The sequence below is a fragment of the Botryllus schlosseri genome, chromosome 9, assembly GCF_051294905.1.
Source record: "Botryllus schlosseri isolate E-star chromosome 9, Bs_hap1, whole genome shotgun sequence".
Lineage (NCBI taxonomy): Eukaryota > Metazoa > Chordata > Ascidiacea > Stolidobranchia > Styelidae > Botryllus > Botryllus schlosseri.
Genome location: NC_137244.1, coordinates 26,572,754 through 26,596,698, shown reverse-complemented (window position 1 = coordinate 26,596,698; position 23,945 = coordinate 26,572,754). Strand labels below are relative to the sequence as shown.

At 38.5% G+C, this 23,945-nt stretch overlaps 1 protein-coding gene across 1 annotated transcript; it reads right to left on the bottom strand.

Annotated features, from left to right (window-relative positions):
* Positions 1 to 7,517: 7,517 nt before the first annotated feature.
* On the bottom strand, positions 7,518 to 13,371 carry LOC145447185 (uncharacterized). Its single transcript, XM_080325591.1, has 5 exons — positions 12,971 to 13,371; positions 9,728 to 9,769; positions 9,120 to 9,183; positions 8,134 to 8,285; positions 7,518 to 8,069 (listed from the first exon to the last, which is right to left on the bottom strand). The coding sequence occupies exons 1-5, from the start codon at positions 13,127 to 13,129 to the stop codon at positions 7,911 to 7,913; spliced, it is 576 nt and encodes a 191-aa protein (XP_080181717.1). The 5' UTR covers positions 13,130 to 13,371; the 3' UTR covers positions 7,518 to 7,910.
* Positions 13,372 to 23,945: the final 10,574 nt, after the last annotated feature.

Genomic DNA, 23,945 nt, shown 5'->3' with positions numbered 1-23,945 from the left:
TCATGGGTATTGGAGAAGGCATAAAAACCAACTCCAACCACGCTTGATTTCCACAAGTAATGATACAGCCACACAGGAAGTTGCTCAGCCTCAACAGTCCCAAGCTGAGCAACCATTGGTCAGGAATAGGGCACAACGCCCTGCAGCTATAGTCCTGCTCGATCGTCGGCAGACGTTATCCGCTTAGAATTAGGAACCAAACTGATTTCTATCGGCCAACGTAAATTACCTTGTACTTTGAACTTACTGGGGAGGACTGCTATGTTCGTGCATCTTACGTTGGTATCGTTTGTCTCTTATTTGTCTAGGATTAGTAATTACCGCCAATCATTATTTCCTCGTGTGTCGTGCTTTGTACTTATACCCTGTGTTCTGTTGTCTCGTGGTCTTTCATTTAACTGAACCCTGGATCGTGTCGCTTGTCTATAATAGTTATTCTGTCGTACAGTATACTGATTTCATATTGCAACCTCGTCGTATGAGTTATTGTTCAAACAAGATCAAGAACATAACAATCTTGAAATTTTCTTCAGCAGCGGAGTTATAGACGTCGTCATCGACGATTAAAGTACCCGCTTCGATTCTCGACGCAGTTGGACGTTCCGAAGCCGGGGTTTCAGCTGAAATGTAGTGAACAATGAACATGAACAATTGAACATGGATGTGCGGGCCGGATAATTATACTTTTGATCGCTTGCGTGCCGGACCAGTCAAATGACTGCAAAATGCTACTTTCGAATCCATACCATTATTTTCACTGGAATGCTGTATTATCGAACCTATATATAATATAGTCCTATACATTATATTAGGCCTACAGATAATGGGCTCTATTCAACCAACACCTGTATTCGCAATCAACAGAATTGGTAAATATAAGATGAATCGGCCTTATGAGTACAGTTATGCTAGCCAGGGGTGTCAATCTCTACTCGGGTCGCGGGCCGGATTCAAAAGTTTTGATCGTTCGCTGGCCGGGCCAATCAAATGATCCAAAATGTTACCCCTGAATCCATACCTTTGTTTTCCACTGGAATGCTTTATTGACAACCACCATGAAAGGTGCAATATAGGATTATATATTATATCACGGATCATATGAGCTCTATGCTAGCAACACCGTCATTCGCAAACAATGGAATTGACAAAATGCGATGATTGGCCGATTGAATATACTTATAAACTTCAAAACAGTGGTTCTGACGACGATTAGGGCTGGGCAAAATCGAGTATCTGAGTGATTCGATTCTGAATCACGTATTATGCTTCGAGTCGAGTCGAGTATTCGAGTACCACTCGTTATGACGTCGTAACAGAATGTAATACGTCAAAGTTCAAATATGTACCTCTTATGCCACCACAAAGAATATAATGCCTGTTATTCATCACATTAAAGATACTCAGATATATTTTTCGACCACACTGATTTCATTGCACTTTGTGACAATGTTGTGGCATTATCATGACTTCGTTAATGTGCTATTTCTAGTAACGTTCCTAGTTTTTTACTATGTTTTGTATGCTGCGATACGGAAAATCAAGGATTCATGGCCACCACAGTGGAAAATCGTATCGTAAATTTAATTGTCGTTAATAAATTAACTCTCAGTTGCGAAGAGCGTATAATTTCATTATTCGAAAAAATGGTATTCTACTATACTCGACTCGAATCATCAAAATTAATACTCGATTCAGATTCGAGTACTCGAGTCGATGTGCCAGCCCTAACGACGATCGATCTCGCCTTCCGTCACTTGCCACCTGATTTTATCGCTTGCCACTTTATATTATCTTCTTTTACTTTCATTCAGTGTACATGCCTCCTCTTTACATCGCCTAGGCCCAGGTGGGTGTCTGATCTTAAGACTACACCTAGTCGTTTCGGCATCTTCCTATCATTCATTGTATTGCAGTCTTGTGATGTTTTGAAGTGATGAAATTTTATGAATAAACTTGAACTTGAACTTGATGTAAGTGGGAATAATTCAATGATCTCCTTGCTTTAATCGTGATGCGTCATTTGGTCGTGCGTATTCGTGGCAGTGTTGGGATCAAGTCACTACCTTCGAGTCGCGAGTCACTTCGAGTCATTGCACATTTTGACTCGAGTCAAGTCAAGTCACTCGATTTTTTGAGGTGACTCGAGTCAAGTCGAGTCAAGTCAAGTCAAGTCAAGTCACGAGTCAAGTTACAGTTCAAGTCATGTTGCCTTTTCGACGTAAAAGGCATGATCAAGTCATTGCATTTTGCTAGCTGCCTGAAATAGAGATTGAGCGGTCATTGATTCTGAACCGATGAAGGAATATAGAGTTAAATATACACGCAAGAAACCGTTGTATCGCTCACATGTAGGCCTACGTAGAACTGGTAAACTACGTAAGTAATTGCATAGCCTCAGTTTATACAGTTACCAGCCAAAATAGAGAATAGAAAAACGAATTGTTATGATGCAATAAATCACCCATTTACAAATTGATATGATACAATTCGAGCCTGTGCCGATGGTTGAGAACTATATAGACTCTATCCAAATTCAATTTCAATAAAACAATAGGTTTGGTTAAGGTAAGAACAGATTACAGAATTATATATTTTGCTATGAAATTACTTTACTACTAGTTGACGACGGCATAAGCTGTAAGCTTCGATCATTTCGTTTGATGTCAATTTATTTGGAAGATAACAATGGAGGCTCAGATCATTGAATGATTGGTCGCTCTCACGGGCTACACCAGCGTTTCGCGAACAATCCGAACATATGCAAGATACAGTGATTTTTATCGACACCGACTACTTGATGACTTGAAATTGACTCGTGAATTTTTCTCCGAGTCACGAGTCAATTCACATTTTTGATACGCCGAGTCAAGTCAGGTCAAGTCATTTTAGCAAAGTGACTCGATTCAAGTCAAGTCATACGAAAAAGGTGACTCGAGTCTGACTCCCAACACTGATTCGTGGTGAGGACTATGTAAGAGATCGTAAACGACGGCGCTGGTATTTTTGTTCATTATTTTTACATCACCAATTCACCATTCGATTTCTCTGGAGACCAGGGCTGGGGCCTTTACCGTAAGAGTATTATAAGCAGCAGTGCGATCAAAGATATTTGAATTCTATTCTTCGTGTAGCTCTAACATTATCCATGTATTTTACATACGCAACGGTTTCGGATTGTCGTTTACGCCTCTGTGAATGACTATTATTTGGTCCATTTTCCCAGAAAACTCTGAACAGAATGCGCTATTTTTGCCTTTCCATTATGTAGTGTCAATGTCACCACCTTGTTCCTGATGGTTACCCGAGTGAAAACTCAACACTGTCGACAGATGGTTATAATGTGGCCGTTGAACATGTTCGACATTTTCTACTATTATAATGTATACTGTATAATACAATAATTTTTCAATTTACTCAGAATGACCTCGCGGGCCGGATGCGGCCCGCGGGACGTATGTTTGACACCCCTATGCTAGGGTTACCATATTTCGGAATCGGGAAAGGAGAACACTTTTACCAAATCGGAAGTTAGTTGATCAAGACTGAAAACAGCCGATTTCGCTATTTTTGCGGTAAAAAAAGGTCATCACATTCGAGTTTCGTCCGACTCCCGTTTTACACACTTTTCACTTAAATCGAACCACGAATTTCCCGCTCGAACGTCAGTCTTAGCTATTTAGCGTCATTTATGCCCATTTTCGCTTGGATCTATCCATTATCCTAGCTATAAAAGCTGTGAAGGAGGACGAATTGCCAAAAAGGAGGACATTCAGGCTGCTCTTCGTACGCGTTGTGCGGAATACAAGAGACTTAACTGTAAATGAGAATGTTGGAATTTGGTCCGTTCTTTTTAAATCACCATTCGGGTGTCTATGGAAAAGAGGGCCTTTTCAATGATAAGTTAAACAGCGGTGCAACCGCAGATATTTGAATTATATTCTTTATGTTACTATTAATATTTCTCATCTAAATTATATCCAACGGTTTCACATTGACGTCTTCGCTACTGTGAATAAAATTTCTTGGTGGTCCATTTTCCAGAAAACTATGAACTGAATGTGTAATATTTTGTCTTGTCGGAATTTCGTATCATTATCAGCGACTTGTCCCTAATTGTGACTAGTAATTGGAATTGCTTCGTGGGCCGGATGAAATCGTCCGGCGGTCCGGATGCAGCACTGTATTACTGATATCATTGTCGTGGCGCTGACGACCTTAAAAGCGATATGCGCCGTTGTTGCGTGAAATAACAAACAGTACGATCAAGATAAACCCGCTACGCTGACTCAGTAAAGCTTTTTAATCCGTCATTTGTTTTGTTTGGTAACAAGCATGTAAGGTTAATCTAACGAAACCGAGAGTGCTTTGCAGACGAGCAACATATGGCTCATATTTTAGCAAGATTGTTGGTGATCGATGGAACATCAAGTCGGCAGACTGAAGGCTAGAGTAGGGTTACCATACGTACTCCTTTGAGAGGAGTTGTCCTCCCTTTTCCGATAATCGAAAATGTCCACTGAAGATGCTCAAATGTCCTCCTTTTTTGGCAATTCCTCCTCGTTTGACAGCAAGTCAACTGTACAGTAGGTATAGTAGGGATGTTTTAAACAATGTTTTTTTTCCAAATCTTGCTCGGTATGCGATTAAATCGTCACTCTGCCTAAAAAAACAATGCACACCAATCACCATATTTGAATCTATTCCAACCGGTAATCGCGAAACTATCAGTTAAAAAAGTTTGAAATTATTATAAATTAATTAAAAAAAATTTTAAAATTATATTTAGACAACTTAGCAATTTCATGGGGGTAGTCAGTAAAATTTGCGAAATTTTTTAAAAATATTTTATAATAAATTCAAAATTTTCAAACTGCAATAGCTTCGCGATTACAGGTTGGAATAGATTCAAATATGGTGTGCATCGTTTTATTTAGGCAACCTGACGATTTAATCGTCTAGCAAGCAAGATTTGAAAAAATATTTGTTCTTTTTAACAGTCATACTGTACGCTAAATACGTGATAAATATCACGAAATCTGGAATCGTTCGAGCGGGTCTTTCGGGAGTCGAGTTTGAAAACGACCTTTTTTCTAGTCAAACACAACATTATTAGACCAAGTCATGAAGATTTTTAAATAATCCGTTTCTCGCCCGATATCGCAAATTTTGTGATGTGTAAAAAGTGTCTTCTTCGGATCTGAAAATATGGTAACCCAAGGCTAGTAGCTAGAGCTATTTGGATAATATCTATCTACGACTGTGCAAGTGTTCAAATATTTCGTATTAATATTGTATTTGGCTGGCGATCAAATATAGCCAGACTGAAAAGACTACTAAGTCTGCTCTTGCAATTCTTATTCACACTTCTATATGATCTGATCTATCTGTTCTATCTGATTACCGCTAATTATTGTTCCTGTGTAGACCTGCCTCTAGTTATATTGCGGCTTATTATGTGGAGCAGGGCTATTCAACTTGAGTTGGCGGGCTTTGTAATAACTACTACAGACAGTCTGCCTATGGGCGGTCCGAGATCTTACCGCTTTATTCACATCTGGTCCGCCTACCACAAATAGGTTACTGCACAACACTGCTGAATCAATTGCATTTCTATATTTGGAATATCCAGCGATATGCAGTCTAGTTCGTAAAAACAAATGTACGTACATGTATGTATAGATTACACTGGTCAACACATATTTTTATGCAGACAAAGCAAAGAGTGGTTTTTGGGGTTTTGAAGGGCGCTGATTCCGAATTGGACCTCAGTTTTTTCAAATTTGTGGAGATAATCCATGGGGCTATTTTGACTAAAATCTCAATTTTCGTTGTATGGGCTGGATAAAAAATCGGCTCAGTCGTACAATAAAGTTCAGAAATTCAATCTACTTGTTATTTTGACACGCTGAAGACTGTTTTCAATCAAAATACATCAACATAATTATATATCAGGCTATTAGATTTATCATAATTGGAGACTTTCACGGGTATCATGTACATAAATAAACTTCAATCATGTATATAAGCATTTACCTAGATACTCAAATAACGTTGCATTAATTGAATCAGTTTTATGTCAACCACCTATTTTAAATTCAAAATAATCAGGTGGAATATAATATTAATAACTTATCTTAAAGCAAAATTGGTTCTTGTACTATATTCGGTTGTAAGCAATTTAGTGCAGTGTTGCGAAAGGTTCCAGCAATAGTCTGCCATAATATGTCGCATCTGCACTGATATCTTTATTTTGTTGTTTTGATGTATTGGTGAAACCTTTCCCCACTAATCAACAATATTATCAGAAAATATATCAAGACGACCGAACAGGAAGTGAGATTTAATGCTCATGTTTGCTCCAAGGTTTCCATGTGTAGATACCAATTCTCGGACTATAACTGTTTGTAGTAGGGTGCTTTGTGATTTTCCAAAAAGTTTTATTTGCTACATCCTGGAAGGGATTCCATGCAGTGAGCACCTTTCTTAATATGAAATTATAATCCTCAGTCCGTATTCGAATCTGATATGCATCAAAGATTCCAGATTTAGGCTTCCCGTTTGATATGGATGCTAGGTTGGATTTACGGAAAATTATCCATTTACAAGTGAAAGGAGATGAGACGTATATGAATATTTTATTTAAGCTTTCCAGGGACAAACTTGATAGCTTTATACTCCTCTTTCATCTTGGTAGAATGACCAATTGCTACAGAAGAAAATACGTTTCCATTGTGTAAACGTACAATTTTTAGGCTTGACAAACTGCTTTTTTAACAAACAAAGTTCTCGCATCAAGTCATGTTAATATTGATGGAATAACTGAGAACGACGTGAGTGTTCATCATAGTCAATGATCTATTCATGCGCAGTATAAAAGTAAGAAAATCTAAGATTTACTTCCTACCTAGTGAAATATCCAAGGGTAAATACAGTGATTTTAAGCTTTTTTAGGGGTATAAATATCTTCTTCTCTAGAGCCAATCTGGCAACACTAATGTTATATTCGTAATCAGCAACTTTGACAACCTCAGACACGGCTCCTAGATGTTTCCCCCCAAAAAATATTGTTCATTTTGTTGACCAGTGTTATAGACGAGAAGTTTTCTGTGCAATGTTTAAAACGCGCTGTGGCATAACGACTGAAATAAATCAGTCTAATATAAATATGATATCAATCAAAACGTACGTAACAGAAGCAGGAGGCAGTAAAACGAGACTTAAATTGTGAAAGGTGTTGTGGTCGCGCTCGTGACGTCAAATGTGAGACAATATTGACTATATTTGCTTGTTCTGACTACGCGGTTGCATTCGTAATTGAGATGTCTTCATAGTGAACATGAATTTAACACTTTCAGGTCCGTTTTCCACAGTGACATCGATATCGCTTCCCGCACAGTGATCTTGAACTTTTTTTGGTCAAACCCAATAACCTTCCCGTTGAAAAAGAGACGAAAGCATTATATATGTATATTTCTCGTTGGCTGAGACTGGATAATTTATTTATAGGTACACAGTTTTCGTTAAATTAGATTATAGTTAAAACTGCTAAATTCGCAAACCTTGGAAATTGAATTAAATTCCGAATAAGAAAGAATTATAACAAAAATCAAGTTCAGTTGAAAATCGAAGCAGAGCTCATTTTAATAAGCACGATAATGGCGAATGTCTGTACATCGAGCCTGGTTTGTTTCGCACTATAGTTTTCCTGTACCATTTTCAGGAAAACCACAATTTATATTAGACTTCAAATTAGAGCATAGAAACATACCACAAATTAGATTAGAATTATATTATCGGCAATTCTCTATTATTAGTATAACTAGATAACTAGAATTATCCATCTGTTCAAGTGTAGATAATTTGCTTACCTATTTTGAAGACACTTGGTTGCTTGCTCTCCGTATCTCGAGCTAAGGGCAAGACCGTAAAAGTCGGACTCCGTCATCGTACGCTTCTGAGCACTCCATGTTATGACTACGTTGTCTATGGAACCAGATATGTTCCAAATACTTTTTTACGTTGTTCAATCCGATACGGAGCTGAGATTTTCTTGTCTTGGTCCGTTCATCCTGTACAGACAAAGGATCGTCAGATTGACACGAAGCACATTCGAAATGTTGACTTCCATCTTACGTGACTACGCGCTCCTCGCAGTATCGTCGCCTCTTCACTATTTAAGAGATTTCTAACGTAGACAATATCGATGATCTTCTTAATTCTGCGTTGATCGCTTGCGTGGTAGCATGAATCTATCTTTCGACGCAATCGTTCCAAAAAATGAACACCTATCAAATGTACAATAATGGGTTTGTCAATCATGCATAATCACCAGCTTATACGATGCGAGCTGACCGTTCTAAATTGGTGATATGTATCAGTGGTTCTCAACGTTTTTGATTTTGTGGACCGGTACAACTCGGAAACAAATGTTGCGGACCGGTGCATCTCCAAAAACAAAATTCCTCCTAACGTTAATTACGACAAATGCACGCAACTTAAATGTAGTATTGGAAACTTCATTTACGCATGACTTTTTGATACTAGATATTTATGCGTCGTTCTATATCGAAGTTTCTGTAAGGAGAAGCTGGCGAAGTCCACCAGTAACCTGATTGTGATTGTTCGGTATCCTATGAAAGAAATGAGACTTTGCTATTTGCTATAACCTCTATTGCACTGTCAAGTGTCGCTTAATTACACTGTCGAAATTTAACAAAGTTTGTTTAAAAGTCTCCGTAGCCTGCACATAGCTTGTTCGAAACGAGTTGCAGCCTACTTTCTAACACGTGCACCATTGTAACGCACGACCAACGTAGACCATGAACTCTCGATTGCTACACCATGCGAACAGATACATTCACATTACTAAATAGATTTAACATTTGATGTTGGACAAGCGCCCAACGTTTTGCATTTTGGAATTGAGATATGAAGTTCTAATTCTAATGCATCTGGCGGACCGGCAAGAAACTTACCACGGACCGGCAGATGAGAACCACTGATATATATAATACCTCTTTAAATGTCTGTAAGTTACATTCAAACGATCTTCCGTAGTACGGGAAAAGTTATTGAATCAAGAAACATGGATTATTATGCACTTGTTAGTTGTTACTCACCGTTGCGAATCATGTAAAGATGATGGTGTGATATTTCTTTATTCGGCATAACTAACACATCGACCTGTAAATTCAAAATTATTACGATTGGAAAGTATAAACGAAAAGTTGACCATGCTAACAGTTAAGCCGATTAGGACAACATGAACTGAAATCTCAGAGTGTATAGTGCATCAAATTTTTCATGGATTAAAGCTGCATTTCCGAGTATTGCGACATCTTGTTAGCAGTTCGGTAAACTAGCATAGCCTATTGTAAGATGATTATCAATCTCTAACATATATACATGTAACGTGTAATGAATAATGCAATCGATGTCGAACGATTGTGGATTTTCTGATATCAATTAATAATATAGCAAGACTGAGTTATTAAATTAGTGACATAGACACATGCATGCAGGTGCAGGCTCTATAGACGGGGAAGTATGTGAACTTACATCTCCACAATCACGCCACTGGAATTGATCACATCGATGAAAAATGTCGCGGCTGTATACAGTGCGGACACATGTGGGGTTGCTTTATTGTAAGCAATTGACTATGGTATTTACAGCTGACGTACTCGAGGATAATTTTATTACAAAATCTCAATATCGGTATAATTACCAAAAGTGTCTGGCAGCTTTGTGGAAAATCTTCTGCGTGATTCTGAAATTAAAGTAGATGGTATTGCGCTCCAGTTATAACATGGCATGGGACGAAATTGGAAATAGAAATGCGCAAGTGTGGTATGGAACGGAAATTTCCATACCTCCGTACATGACTATTTTGCCAGTACGAAGATGGATATGCTACTGATACCTGTTGGTTTGCACCCATATTTATTATGTTCTGCGTACCACTTAGAAAGCCCTTGTCGATGTTCATGAAAGTTTATTCACCACCATTTCATATATCATGAATTCTCTCTCTGTATTTGTAAGCGGACTTGACCGCAGCCACAATGAACGTCCGCTATAATAGTTTTTCGTAACATTTTTAGTAATCGGATGATTAACCTTGACTGTCGATGCCTATTGGTTCGGAAACTCCTTTGATCAGAAGGTGATTCAAAGTAGGCTATATATGCATTATTTTACATGTTGCGTAATCGAAAAGATACTCTTCACTTCGGGAAAACCCGGTTCACTGCAGCGTTTATAATAATCTGTGAGTGCGCCTATTCTGAATTGCTGTGCGATTAATGGATTGAAATAACGCAAATGCCTCACGCCAATCTGATAAAGATATTTGCAAATATACGTTCTACATAGGAGACTGTGTTGTGTACGTATATCCGGGGCCTACGATATTCGAATATTGTAGGCTCCGATAGATCCTATTTTTGTTTGGGCGGGAGGGGTACATGAGTATAACTTTCCGGACTTGCAATTACAAATAATATTTACACCCGATGCCTTCCGTGTCTCAGAGGAGGCGTTGTATATTTATCACCATGTATAAAGCATGTCATATGTATCGGATATGGTAAGGAAGAATGTCGCGTGGTATGGAAAAATTTAAATATAGAATAAGGAGTTTTCCATGCCATGCCATAATATACCACGCCCTGTTGGTCACCGGCGGGTTTTGTGTGATCGCCGAGAGTTTGTAATAATAACAAACAGTGATTATTATGGAATGATGGGAGACTATATAATCGGATGTTCACTTTCTATACATAATATAAATGCTTGACACATGGAATGATGAATTGGGCGAATGGTGAAGACAATCGCGTGGTGGTTAGTAGATTTGATGACTTGAGGTTGGGTACGTGTGGTTTTTACGCGATCGGTGGAGCCTGCTATGAGTTTCTTAGCGATGTTGGTATAGTGATAAATAACATGAAATTTCTCTAGTCCCTTAAATGTATAAAATTAATATATTCTTGACATACTGCGCCCGATGTGCTAGCACAATTTAACTCCTTCATTTCTTATGTCACGATAAGCTTATGTTTCCGTGGCTACTGGAGGGATCAAATAGATCTTATCCTCGTCAAGTAACATGTTTATAGTTGGGAACTATTAATTCTCTGTTGATGTATTATTAAAAGGATTACGTCTAGATTCCGGCATAAGTAACCGCAAGGTCACGATCGCTCGTCACTCTTATTAAGGCTCAGCCGCAATCAGCATGAAGCTCGGCACATCATAATCGAATATAACGCCTAACGCGACATGTCATCAAACTTGTCTTACAAGAGAAGATTCGCCTGGTTTCAATTCTTGTAACAATAATGGCACGGATTAAACTTGAACTGTTTGTCTTCCTGGCAATGGCCACGATGGTGAAATTTAAGCAGGTTTAAAATAGCTGTATGAGTGACATATAAAGGTAGTGACAGATCATTTGAGTGGCATATTTAAAAGTGCCGTTTAATTCCGCAAGCTGAATTCCTTTCTATATTTCGAGTAGAACTATCGGTGATAGGGTACAGTGGGGTAGAACGCCCAGGCGAGGTAAGACGCCCACCATCAATATATGAGAACAAAGCGAGCAGTGAATACGTCCCAGCATCGGAAATATCGCCTAATGGTCATACGAAACTGTCACTTTGATTTCCACGCCCGGATGAAGATTAGTAACGTTTTATGACAATTTATGACTTTTACACATATTCTTACCAAAAGAGAGCATTTTAAAACCAAGTGAAATGTCATATTTAACGGCTGCTACGAGAGTTTTCCGGTCCTATTTATGATTTCACTGCGCGTAATTGGATTTAAGCCACAGTCCGAAGGCGAATTCACACAGTAACCACCTAGCAGCTGATCGGCAAACAATGGCGACCTCGAGGCAAAATGCCTACTTCTCCCGTGGGGTAAAATGCCTCACCCCGTAAAGTCCAGTAAATATGGATTGAGTAGCCATTCATGGATTCATCAAGGCCTTCTCGGAGAACGCCATTTCTATCGAAATGGCTATTCAGCTGGCGAATACAAGCTAACCCTCTGACTAAACAAGATACATTCAAGAAATTCCGACGTTGTTTTTTGCTTATCATAATCATTTGGTATTTCTGGATGAAATTTGTTTCAAAAGAACCGGTACGCAATAATGAGGCGAAAAAGCATGCATATGTCTGTATAAGGAATAAATATCTATCCGTTACTGAGTGGCATGCGGTATTTAGTAGGGTATAACGGGGTAAAAAGTCAATGGAGGCGTTTTTCCCCACCCATGTAGCAAACCGTCAAATTGATGGACATAGCTGAATGATAATTTTACATATGATGATTGATACTTGGACTTTCCAGACGATCGTGGTAGAGTGGGGACGATATCTCGCGCGCAAATTCCGAAATTCAATCCGTTTCGACTATAGTTTGGTAGATATTATGAAGTTTCCCGCTTAGGGTAGGCGCTTTGCCCCACTCTACCCCTACACTTGGAAAACTAGATAATTCTAGTTGTCTGATTACATTAACTCGAGCGAAATGCCTGTGATCTAACTCTGATCTTATTTATGACATGTTAGTATTCTCGCGTTTTAATTTTAATCTAATTTCTTGTTTTCCTGAAAATGCTACAGGAGAGCGGTATAGTCCGAGATGAGCCAAGATTGTTGTACAAACATGAATTCTGATTGAAAATGAAAATGTGTTGTAACTCTCTGTAAGTCGGAACCTAATTCAATTTCCTAGTTTTCAGGAATTCAGGAATTCTAATTCGAATCTAATTGGGACAAAACCGCGTAGCTTTAACTCTATAATTCTGATACAATTTGGTAAAGCTGAAAGCTGTCAGCTCTGCTAGGCGGTCCACACGGAATACTTTTTAAACGAACAGTGGGCCATAAATATGAAAAAAGGTTAAGAACCACTGCCGGAGCCCGACAAATATAAATACCTAACGATCAAATACCTGGAAATCTCTTTTGACATCATCCACGATTTGTCTTGCAACGTCCAGACCTCTCCATTGCAAGGCCCTGGTAGGTGCAGGCTCACATCTTCTTTGAGCGTGGCAAATCGAAAGAAAACAGCATACAAGAAATAAAACGTTAGCTATAGCGTTACTCATAATAATTTAGTTGCAAGTCTGGGAACATGGAATCAATGTCGACATAATTACGATTCGTAAAAATAGAATGCATGTATAATGTACATTGTACAGTTGGGATGTTCAAAAACAACTTTTTCCGGATTCCAGTGATTCACTGATTAAATTGTCAGGTTACCCCAAAAAACGCTGCACACCAAATTTGGTCCAATTCTAACAAATATAGACTACCGCAGAGCCAATTTAAATTTTTAATTTATTATCACAAATTAAAAAATAATCTATCAATCCCATGAAATTGTTGAGTTGTCTTCAAAAACGATGCAAAACAAATTTGACTCAATTCCAACTCGTAGAAGCGGAGTTATTTGAGTCTTTCATTAATATATCTGGGATTATCCACCGTCAACGTATTTTTACAAAATCCAGAACTTTGAACTGCAATAACTTAACTTCTACACGTTGGAATTGAGTCAAATTTGTTTTGTATCGTTTTTGTAGACAACTCGAAAATTTCACGGGGTTAACAAAAAATCAACCTGCCGCTACAAAGCGCAACGAAATAGGTATGGTCGACATAATTCCAAAATGTTTTACACCGCGAAGAACTCGCATTATGTTTTTTGTTTTTCGTCATAATGAGTGAAAATTAGGGCGTTTTTTTTACATAAAACGGGAGATTTTGAGCTAAAAAAATCTAAATCTTGACTTTTTTTGAAATTAAAAAACTTAATTTTGACCTCACGTATGTAAATTAGGTATTTTCCCACAAAATCTTAAAATTGTAATACTTATCTTCATTTCCGGTCTGTCATTATGAAGTACTTGGGCCTGCGCTAACTCTTTTGACTTAAAAACTGACAAATTTTTACATGAAAAAACTTTATTTTACCTAAATCTGGACCTCAGAAGCATTCCAGTAGTTATATCACGCATTATGGGAGAACTAGTGAAAATTTGTTGTAGTACAACAACAACGAAAGATACTTCCCTACATTCTCGGGTATAGAAACTGTCTGTCCTTGCTAAGTAGCTTGCCAAGAATGGAAAAATAATGTTCAACAGTAACAGTTGTTGGCTGGCAACACCGAGGTTGTGTGTACTGTACACGGCTGGTGACACACCGTGTTGCTTTATTCTGACAATTTTCTCTACATCACAATTTTTCATCATGCGCTTGTTGATATAAAAACCAAATGCCCATTGCTCACGCAGACTTGCTTCAGCTAGGATATAGCGGTACGTTGAGCATAACACCATGCCAACATATTTGTTTCATTTGGCCGTTTATGATTCACAATGAGCAGACAATGGGCCGTCTACAACGGTAGGCCGATAAATTGGGCTAAAAGCTGTGAAATATCAATGATAAGTTCACCCACAGTGCAAACATCTACGATACAGACGAAATGCAGGTTGCAAAAACATTTTGACTTTGGAAACATAGTTGACATTTTTTGACCTAACGCTACAATTTTGACAAAATTTTGACTTTTTTAGACATGTCAGAATAAAAATCGCCCTATTGATAATCAGATACTCGACTCAAAGCCTAAACTCGATTCGGAGTCAAATCACATTGAAGTTACTCGATTTAGCCCAGCCTTAAACGTCCAATCGGCATCCACCCTACAGATACTTCCCGTTACGCCTTTATTATACAGACCGCTGAAACCGAATCAGGATGATCTCGGATTATCCTTTCTCGATTGCTTGTATGCTGTGTACCTGATATGATAATTATGCCCAAAGCTCTACCTAGTTCAATGCCAATACATAAGCGTACGCAAGAGTTAGGTCACTAATTTTCGGGATCGACCACTAACCAAGCGATGGCCGCGTAAACATGCAAGATTTACAGCTAATCGTTTATGTTTAATGCGGGTGGAGAGCTTCGTATTTGTCACTCATCGTTGGAAATACTCAGAAACGAAATACTATTAGTTTGTCTGAGTAGCCTGTACCCAAGTACAGGACACCTCTCTACATGTAGGCTACTACACCCAGTGGTTCTTAACATTTTCTCTTCGGCGCCCACTCACAAACCCGTCTTTTCTCCCCAATCAAAACACGACAGACAAAAGAAGGTGCGCCTCACGTGGATACACAGATATCATAAACTTTCTTTAGCGGAATAATTGGCACTGCTTTCCTGCGACCTAATTCTTTCTTTTGGGCTTAATTTCAGCGAGTGGAAAAAATAATTATTTTCACTTTCTTTTTAGTCTTAGCATAGACACATGCAAGTGAACTTCGTAAAAAGGGTCCCAAACACTATTGGGGCGCCAAGAACCTGGCTCGAGATACGAAGGTAAAATGCCGTTAGGTTGAGTTTCCAATAAACTTGTAAGCTTCCCACATTTATCTATATCAAGTGAATATTTGCAACATCGGTAGTTCAGTTATCCTCCCAATGCTCAGCAAACATATCAAAGCCTCTGGGAAGTGATCGCACCAAATGCCACCCAACCTTCTAACATAACCAAGAATAAAATTACTTTCTCTCTAGAATTTCAATACATTCACAACTATGCAATAAGCATACGCAAAACAGAGCACCTTGCTAACGGTTCAGTCGTTGCCATGAGCAACCGATCACGTGGCTGAAGTCGTGCAAATAACCTATTTTGCTGATAACTACTTTCCAATCGGATAGATGTGTGTCTAGACACCAGATTACTGCTAACCTCCTATTATTTGGAAATAATAAATATACTCTGGTCACCTGTAACAGACTAACACTAACACGTGTGTGTGTGTGAGAGAGAGACGTTGACCAACGCTACGAATCTATCTCATCGACACTCGTTACTCTCCAATTTATTTCCGACACTTATATCGATCGGTGATATTTGTATATTATATATACTGTCTGGTAGAGAAATCTACCACCAGAATAGTCTATAACTATATATAGTATAGAATTGTTCAAACAGAAATGGCATGATGCAAAAGACCATTCTCAGTTGCATACGCACCATTTCTAATTTTACATCCATACATCGATGGTAGTCTACAAGAGCAAAAACGATATGACCTCGGCCCTACATACTCAATCGCATTGATTCTGCAGCAGCTACAGTCGACACGCTAGATCGGCACGATGTTGCAAGTCGCGTGCGTGCTTCTTGCCGAGGAATCTAATTCGCCGCACCCTGGGGCAAAGCGATGTCGCAAGCAGTTGACAGCTTTCTGATAGACGCCGCACCGCAAAATTACACGCTTGCCGCGAAAAAGTATTGCCCCATTGTGGAGTTACCGCAGACGTCAGCCCTTTTCTGACCGTTTGTCCGGCACTGGATACTGAGACCAACCGCACAGAGCATCCCATTTAACTTGGACAACTTTTTGACTTACACCAATATCTCACAACACGAAATTGATTTTTGTATCTTCACCAGGACGACGTATATATAATTATAGAGTAAACAGTTAACTTACTACCGTGAATATCACATACTAATTTAATCAATTAGATTGTGTTGCTGATGAAATTTATTGGCTTGTGCTGCAGAAGACCACAGCTGTTATAAGCACCATAACATGATTTTATTATTAAAACGGTATTGTCGTCGCGTATACGCCATTTTGTTTACGAGAGCCACTCTATAGTTGCAACTGTTTCGATCGAATCTCGTTATCTCACCCAATTCTTTAACAAAAAGATCGCTGTTTTCGACGCAATCCAAAATATATAGACCAAGGGCTCTCGAACTGCATACCATTTCTATTTACATGCATGTAGCATGCATCTTACTACAGGAAGAAATATTATGTAAAGTTTATTTTTATGATTGAAAACCGTAAATTGATCTAACTGCACAAAATAAATAAACTGTAATCAAAGTAATTTCCGGCACTTAGGCGCTACTGGGGGATACTATCTTTGCATTGAATTGCCTTAAAACAACTCTCACTAATATCTGTTACAATGCTCTTCAATGGTTTTCGCAATTGCATACCCTTTTCACGTTGACACAAAATTTGTACACCCTAGTGCAGGAGTTATATAAAACTGACCCTGAGCGGGAAGCTGACGACTAAACCGAAGGTCATTACTGTAACCCAGTTTTCCCTATTTCGCGCTATAGAATCATGATGATTAAAAAAATTGAAGAAAAGGGGCATTATTGGTTGCAAGTTGCATTGAGTTGAAGTTGCGATATCTCATACACCCCTGTACAATGTACATGTACACCCCATATAAGTGGTAGCCTACACCCTTGAAAAATTATGATAAGCCCTAGGGCAGGGGTGGCGAGAAGATTTTGAGTGACCCACGAGGTATTTTTTGAAATTAGTTTTATTATAAAAAATAAATTGTCCAGGTAATCAATAAGTAAACTTGCAAGGTCAAAACAAGAATTGATTGGCGTGACCACGAAATTTGGGATGTTGATGACTAAAATATCAGTTCCGATGCAGTGTCGTATCCAAGGGCCAGCGACATTTTCGTAGATCTTTTTAGGAATATTGTCATGAAGTAAAATATTTCACGGCAGATTTTAAAAACTTAAAGATACGCGAAATGTGCAGAATTGAGTCTAGCTAATTTCGCTACTATTAGAGAACTCGTCCAACATGTGAATTCCCGTTTGCGCTTGCAGGAGGATCGTCGGCGATGACACCAAGGCACAAAATGATAGATGCATCTTCGCCGTAACCTTCGATAATGATATGTCCAGGCGTCGAATAGTCATGTCCTTGCAAACTGAGCCCAGCGGTATTATGCGGTGAGAAACAATATTATTGACCGAATTCGTAAATTTCATGTGGACCTTTGGTCGGAAAGGCTGCCCCCCCCTACCTAGGGTGTACGATACACCCGGTTGAAGAGCACGGATCCGTTATATTATAAGCATTCCTCTTAATTTCGTGTTGTAGGCCGAGGTGGGTGTTTGAGAAAACACTACTTCAGATTGTTTGGGATCTTTCCTATCTCTTCATTTATCCGCAATCGCGAGGTGTTTTAAATTGATAAAATGAAAATAAACTGAAACAAACCATAGATATAAATAACTGTTGGAGCGGCAGGTCTCATGCATATTCATTTGAATCCGGTTTCCAGCGGTTACAGACTGAGCAATTTGTTTTGTTTTCCTGGCGTCATGACATTATTGAGCGTTGCATGTTCTCTTTGATGTTATTTAGATTGAGCTGTTCACCGAGAAATGCTAACAATGAATGCGAGACTTATCAATCGATAACAAACATGCTGCAAATTACTTTATGATAATTATTCCAACGAGCAATTATTACAATAAGCCTAAACAATAACTGCTTCATCAAAATATTTTAATCTGTGCACTGTGTGTGCGAATTAAGAACAACAATTGGTTCTTTAGAAAAAGTGTAATCAAACCAGCGTCTCTCTGAAGCCTTTTATTAACATTTCGCTGGCGATTCCACTTTGAGGGTATGATAAATTGAGTGTCCAGCTTTTGATGGTTTTAAATTAATTGCTTGATTTATTCTTTCCTGCTCGTCGATCTATACACTCGATATCACGTTTGACCAAAATTGGTAACGTTTTCAAATAGCCCATAGTTAATTAGGTCAAACATCTTAGAAATTCATGATATATGCAAGGCATAATGTTTTCGAGATGAAAAATTGTTGGCAAAGTTCCAGTGTATTAGAAATGGTGATAACATTCATTGTGCTCAAATTATTTTGATTACCTATTTCGACAGCTGAAAAATTTGTATTGAGGAAATAGACGCTTTAAAGCTAAATTATCGATGTCTCTACTCTCTCTACATATACAAACTATACCCGTTTCGGAACCTACAAATCTGCATGGAATTATAGTCCGGGTGTCTCAATCTCAAACACCGTTATATATGGCACAGTTTTGCTAATAACATTCCGTTATTTTTTACAAACTACTTGTATACTATTTTTTATGCATCGCCCCATGAATTTATTAAATTTCCAATACGCTCCACCTCCACACCCTTCATATTACTGATTGTTGTGCGGGTATCATCGTTCTCCAGTGGACAACATATTGAACTATACGATGTATATAAAATATATGCAGACTCATCTTCGCACACTTGCTTATATTACGAAGAAACATGATGTACTACCGAGCGATCTTGACGAATATACACGGTTGTTGTCCTTTGGCGGTACTATATTTTGTATACGGTTCAGACACGTTGATCGAATTCGCTCCATTCGCTTTTGAGATTTTCGAGTTCAAGTCAACAGCACAAATAAACGACACTGCGTTTTATGATTTCATGCATTTTTATAGTTAACCGCAGACTACATAGAATAATGGAAGGCCAAACTCTGTCCTTAGACAGTCAAGAGGAAGCCATCGTTGACCGCGCTCTCTAACTATCATATGCCCGATTTCAGCTATTGCTACAAAGTACAATTCTTTGTAATTTTGCAGTCAATAGGAGTCCATGCATCCTGTGAGTATATTTGTCTGTAAAATATATGCAATTCCCGAATACGAGAAGCATGCGATAGATCTTTGAAATAATTGACAACAGCCTCGTAAACACAAACGGATCTTTGTCCAAAGAGTTTTTGTTTTGCAAAAAAGTCGGTTCGCAGAGAGGGCAGACATAAATTAATATGTTTGTCTCATCGCACCAACATTGTGCAATAGACCGAAATCTAGTACCGAAATTTCTCAAAATCACGTTTGCGGGCTTTTGTTATACTTATGACTTCAAATTATATACAACAACTTCTGTCGATTCACTAGTGTCTGCACCCTTGATGGATCTTATTAACGGATAGATTAATTGTATTATATGGATGGTGTCTACGTGTTATTCAATAGGAACTAAGATGCAGCATTTTATAGCATGAAGTATTGACGCCTGTTTAGCAAAACCCTTTTGTTTGAAATTGCAGATACTTCTGCGTTGAAGCAATTCTAACAACATCATATTGCGGTATAAAAATACCCATTGCATAAGAAATGCATCATGGCCTGTAGTAACATCCTGTATACATATACGCAATCCCATTTTACGACGCATCTCAACCTTGGTATGACCTATACCTTACGTTCTGCTGATGGTCTCAATGGAGTTAATGGTTCATATATATATCGATTTTTAGTGTAGCAATTTTTTTTTCTAATGTAGCATAGTTTTAGTTTCGCGCGCCGAACAACTTGCACATTCTACTCTAATGTAAATGCAGGTTCCCGCTTCCAGTTTCTGCCAATCCCACTCTGTATACTCAGAGATGTCCGATAATTACGTAAAGAAAAAAAGAGGTTGTGTATGACGCATAAAATTCCCATCGTCGCCAGACGATATAATTACGTTGTGCGTGAGAATTCGAATGTCCTGAAGCAAAATCTGTGCAGACGGATTACAATCATATCCGCCTGCATTTTATTCAGAAATATTGCGAATTGAAACGGTGAGTTTGAAGATATTTCATAGCTTATATGAAACACTACGGAACGAATCTCTACGTCTTTTGAAAACCTGACATGTCGATCTCGCCTTCCGTCACATGCCACCTCATTTTGTCGCTTGTCTTTTTGTATTATCTTCTTTTACTCTTCATCCAGTGCACAGACCTATTCTTTACATCGCCTAGGCCCGGGTGGTGTCGGATTTCAAAGACTACTCCAAGTCGTTTCGCCACCTCCCTATCTTTTCATTGTATCGCAGTCTTGTGGTGTTTTGCATTGATTACAATTTTTAGTAAACTGAACGTAACTGTTTCTTTCGGATTTGTGTTAAAACGAAGGGCGCTGATATTTTTCGTTAAAATTTGCCAGTCTGGCTTCATTTGTGTTCAATCCACCACAATGTCTTATAGACGCAGAGTTAGAAAACTAGAAAATTTTCATCTTTTCCAAATTAGATAAGAATAAGAAAATACTGAATTCGCGAAAACAAGGAAATTGAATTCAACACCGAATTTCAAAGAAAAACAACAAAAATCATATCCAGTTTATATCAAATCAGAGTCCATTCTCATAAACACGAGAATGGAAAGTGTCTATATATCAAGCTTGACTTGTTTCGCACTGTATATAGTTCTTTTGCAGCATTTTCAGGAAAAAACAGATATTAGATTTAAATTAAAATGGGAACGTATAAACATTTCACAAATTGGATTAGAATTAAATTATCGACATTTCGCTCTAATTAGTGTATTAATTAGACAACTGAAGTCTCCTAGTTAATCAAGTCTGCATACAGCCAAAAAATTTTTCCCGCCTTTCTTGAATCCTGGCGCGGGCTCAATGATGTCCGTAATGCTTGGATGGTCATGGTATTGGTCTCCCTGCTAAAGTAGAAAGCGTAGTTTGAGGATAGTTTCAATTGCGTTTTAGGAGAGGAATTGCCGTAACGACGGGTTGAAATAGTCCCTGTAGCATAATAACTCAATATATTTCCGAATATTGCACCAATTTGTATAGGTTCAGTAGTCTTCTTGCGTTAATCGTAAAGAGGCTGCCTGAAAATTTGAGAGTAACCATCATCGATCGATTATACTGAACGTACGGAATCCCTAGACCAGTGGTTCTCAAACTTCGAAACGCCCGGCCCCTTTGATGATAGTGAAAAAGTTCGCGTACCCCTTGTCGTCATATCAGAAAATATTAAAAAGAAAAGTCATAATGTTTGCAATCCCTACACATTGTTTGCTGGCATGGAAGGAGCTATGACTGATGAGGCACTTCTTAAATTTGGCATTCTATACACAGATTCATCAGTATGGGCCGGAGGTACATCGTGCGGGGCGCAAAAATATTTCCAGTTGTATATTTTGTTGAACATAATCATGTGAAATGGTAGCTGATTTTATCTCAAACGTACCTGACCAGTGAGCATGCATAAGCTAAATCGAAAACCAACGGCACAGCTACACGCATTCACCAGTTACACTTCATTCTGGGACATCTTCTGATTAGTGCTAGCATTTCCCTCAGACGGCTTGGCGCCTCCCCGGAGATCCATTCACGCCCCCCAAAAGGGGCGCGCCCCAAGTTTGAGAGCCACTGCCGTTGACGATTATTTCCTTTAAAATTCAGTAAAAATTGTCGTCGTTATTTCGACGCGAGTGCGATGACTACGTACCACCTTTGCAAAGCCCCAAGCAAGTGCTTGGGTCTGACCATGTTGTGGCTAGAACTCAGGACCTGATGATGAACCGCCAACGTTTCCAAGCGTTCGATGTGTGGTAGCTGCCAATCGTAATAATCACAGCTATATTTTAACCAGTTTCGCGAGATTATTTTTAGAGTCTCTATAGCAAGATATAACGAGTAATTACAAGACGACCAGACGTGTAATCATTAGGGCAAGTTTTTGCAACTTTTGCAACCTTTTCTACAGCTTCCGGCAGCTTCCTAAGTACTCAGAAGTTATGTGGTATGGTGTTTCAAGCTGTTTGGAGGATTCTTACATTGCAACTTTTTGCAGCTTTTCTCAATTTTTTTCATGCAGCTTTTTGTAACTTTTTCGATTTTTTATGAAAGTTGTTGCAATTTTTCATGCAACTAACCTTTTACTGGAAATATTTGGAACTATATGTAAATAGATCGCTTGATTATTTCACTGTCGTTTAAATTTGAGGTCCGGTGCATTTAGGCTGGACCGCCGAAAATTTTATTTTCACTGGGTCAACTTTTCCAGGCTATTGATTGAGGTTTGCTACAGTGCGGATCGATTCAAGTATCTCATACCCTAATAACTCCAAGGCACTTGTCCATAAATGCAACTTTTTAGTGCAACTTTATGAAAAATAAATGCAACTCTTTACTGCAACTTTGGTGAAAGATAAATGCAACTTTCCACGGATTTGACTGCAACAAAAACTTGCCCTATAGTAATCATATTCGTGAACAAACGCTTGATGTGGATCTCGACCGCAAAAACCACGTTGCTGTCATGCGCAATTTTGCGCATATAACTAGTCCCCAAATTTGTTTGACTCGAAATTATAGACTTTTCGAATATAATTTTACTATCATGTCGTGAAATCAGACGAGGTTTACTTGATTCGCTTCAGCAGATCATTTATTTACACGTATGCGAAGCACGTAATACAAGCAATTTCTTCTACATCAATACTAGCCAGTCTTCAGGATTACCGAACCACGACCTAACACCGACCTCGCCCTCCGCCACATGCCTCCTCATTTTGTCACTTGCGTCTTATATTCTCTGCATTACTTTTCATTCAGTGTGCATGCCTCTTATTTACTTCGCCTAGGCTAAGGTGGGTGTCTGATCTTAAAGGCTACTCAAAGTTGTTTCGACACCTTCCTATCTTTCCACTGTATCGCAGTCTTGTGATGTTTTGAAACGATGAAAATATTAATAAACCTGATTGATTGATTGATTGATTGACGTAAGCAAGCAAATCTAAACAGCAGCAGTATGTTCATGCGAATATACATTCATCGTGGTCACAAAATGGTAATATGGGGAGTTCAGATGAGTTATTCTCTGATTTAACCACAAAGAAAGAGCACAAGTACCCGGAGACTTACTATTTAATTCAAAATTAGCTTTTGTATCATACATATCATACATAACTTTTATATGCAATTGAGTATTATTTTCACATTGAACGACGATTACTCCTGAGTCAGTCGAAAACATTCGGGTTTATTTCAATATGAATATGATATTCAATTGAATATTGAGACGAATGAACAGCGTATACGGTTTTAAAAGGATGTCTATTGTCTATATGTAAGCTAGTTGTGTTCTCAATTGCACGTTGCAGTAAGAGCTCGTTACAAGGTTGTTACACTTTCCATACCGATTGATGATTTGTACAATATCTTCGGGGGCATGCTTTATCCGTTCACAAGTCATAATTTTGGTCGGGA

What these genes read in the sequence shown, in the direction of transcription:
- LOC145447185 (XM_080325591.1), bottom strand. Translation starts at nt 13,129, where the DNA reads ATGAGTAACGCTATAGCTAACGTTTTATTTCTTGTATGCTGTTTTCTT. An exon ending in AAAGCTGCCAGACACTTTTG is followed by an intron (nt 9,184 to 9,727) that starts GTAATTATACCG and finishes TTGAATTTACAG; the next exon opens with GTCGATGTGTTAGTTATGCC. An exon ending in TCTTTACATGATTCGCAACG is followed by an intron (nt 8,286 to 9,119) that starts GTGAGTAACAAC and finishes TACATTTGATAG; the next exon opens with GTGTTCATTTTTTGGAACGA.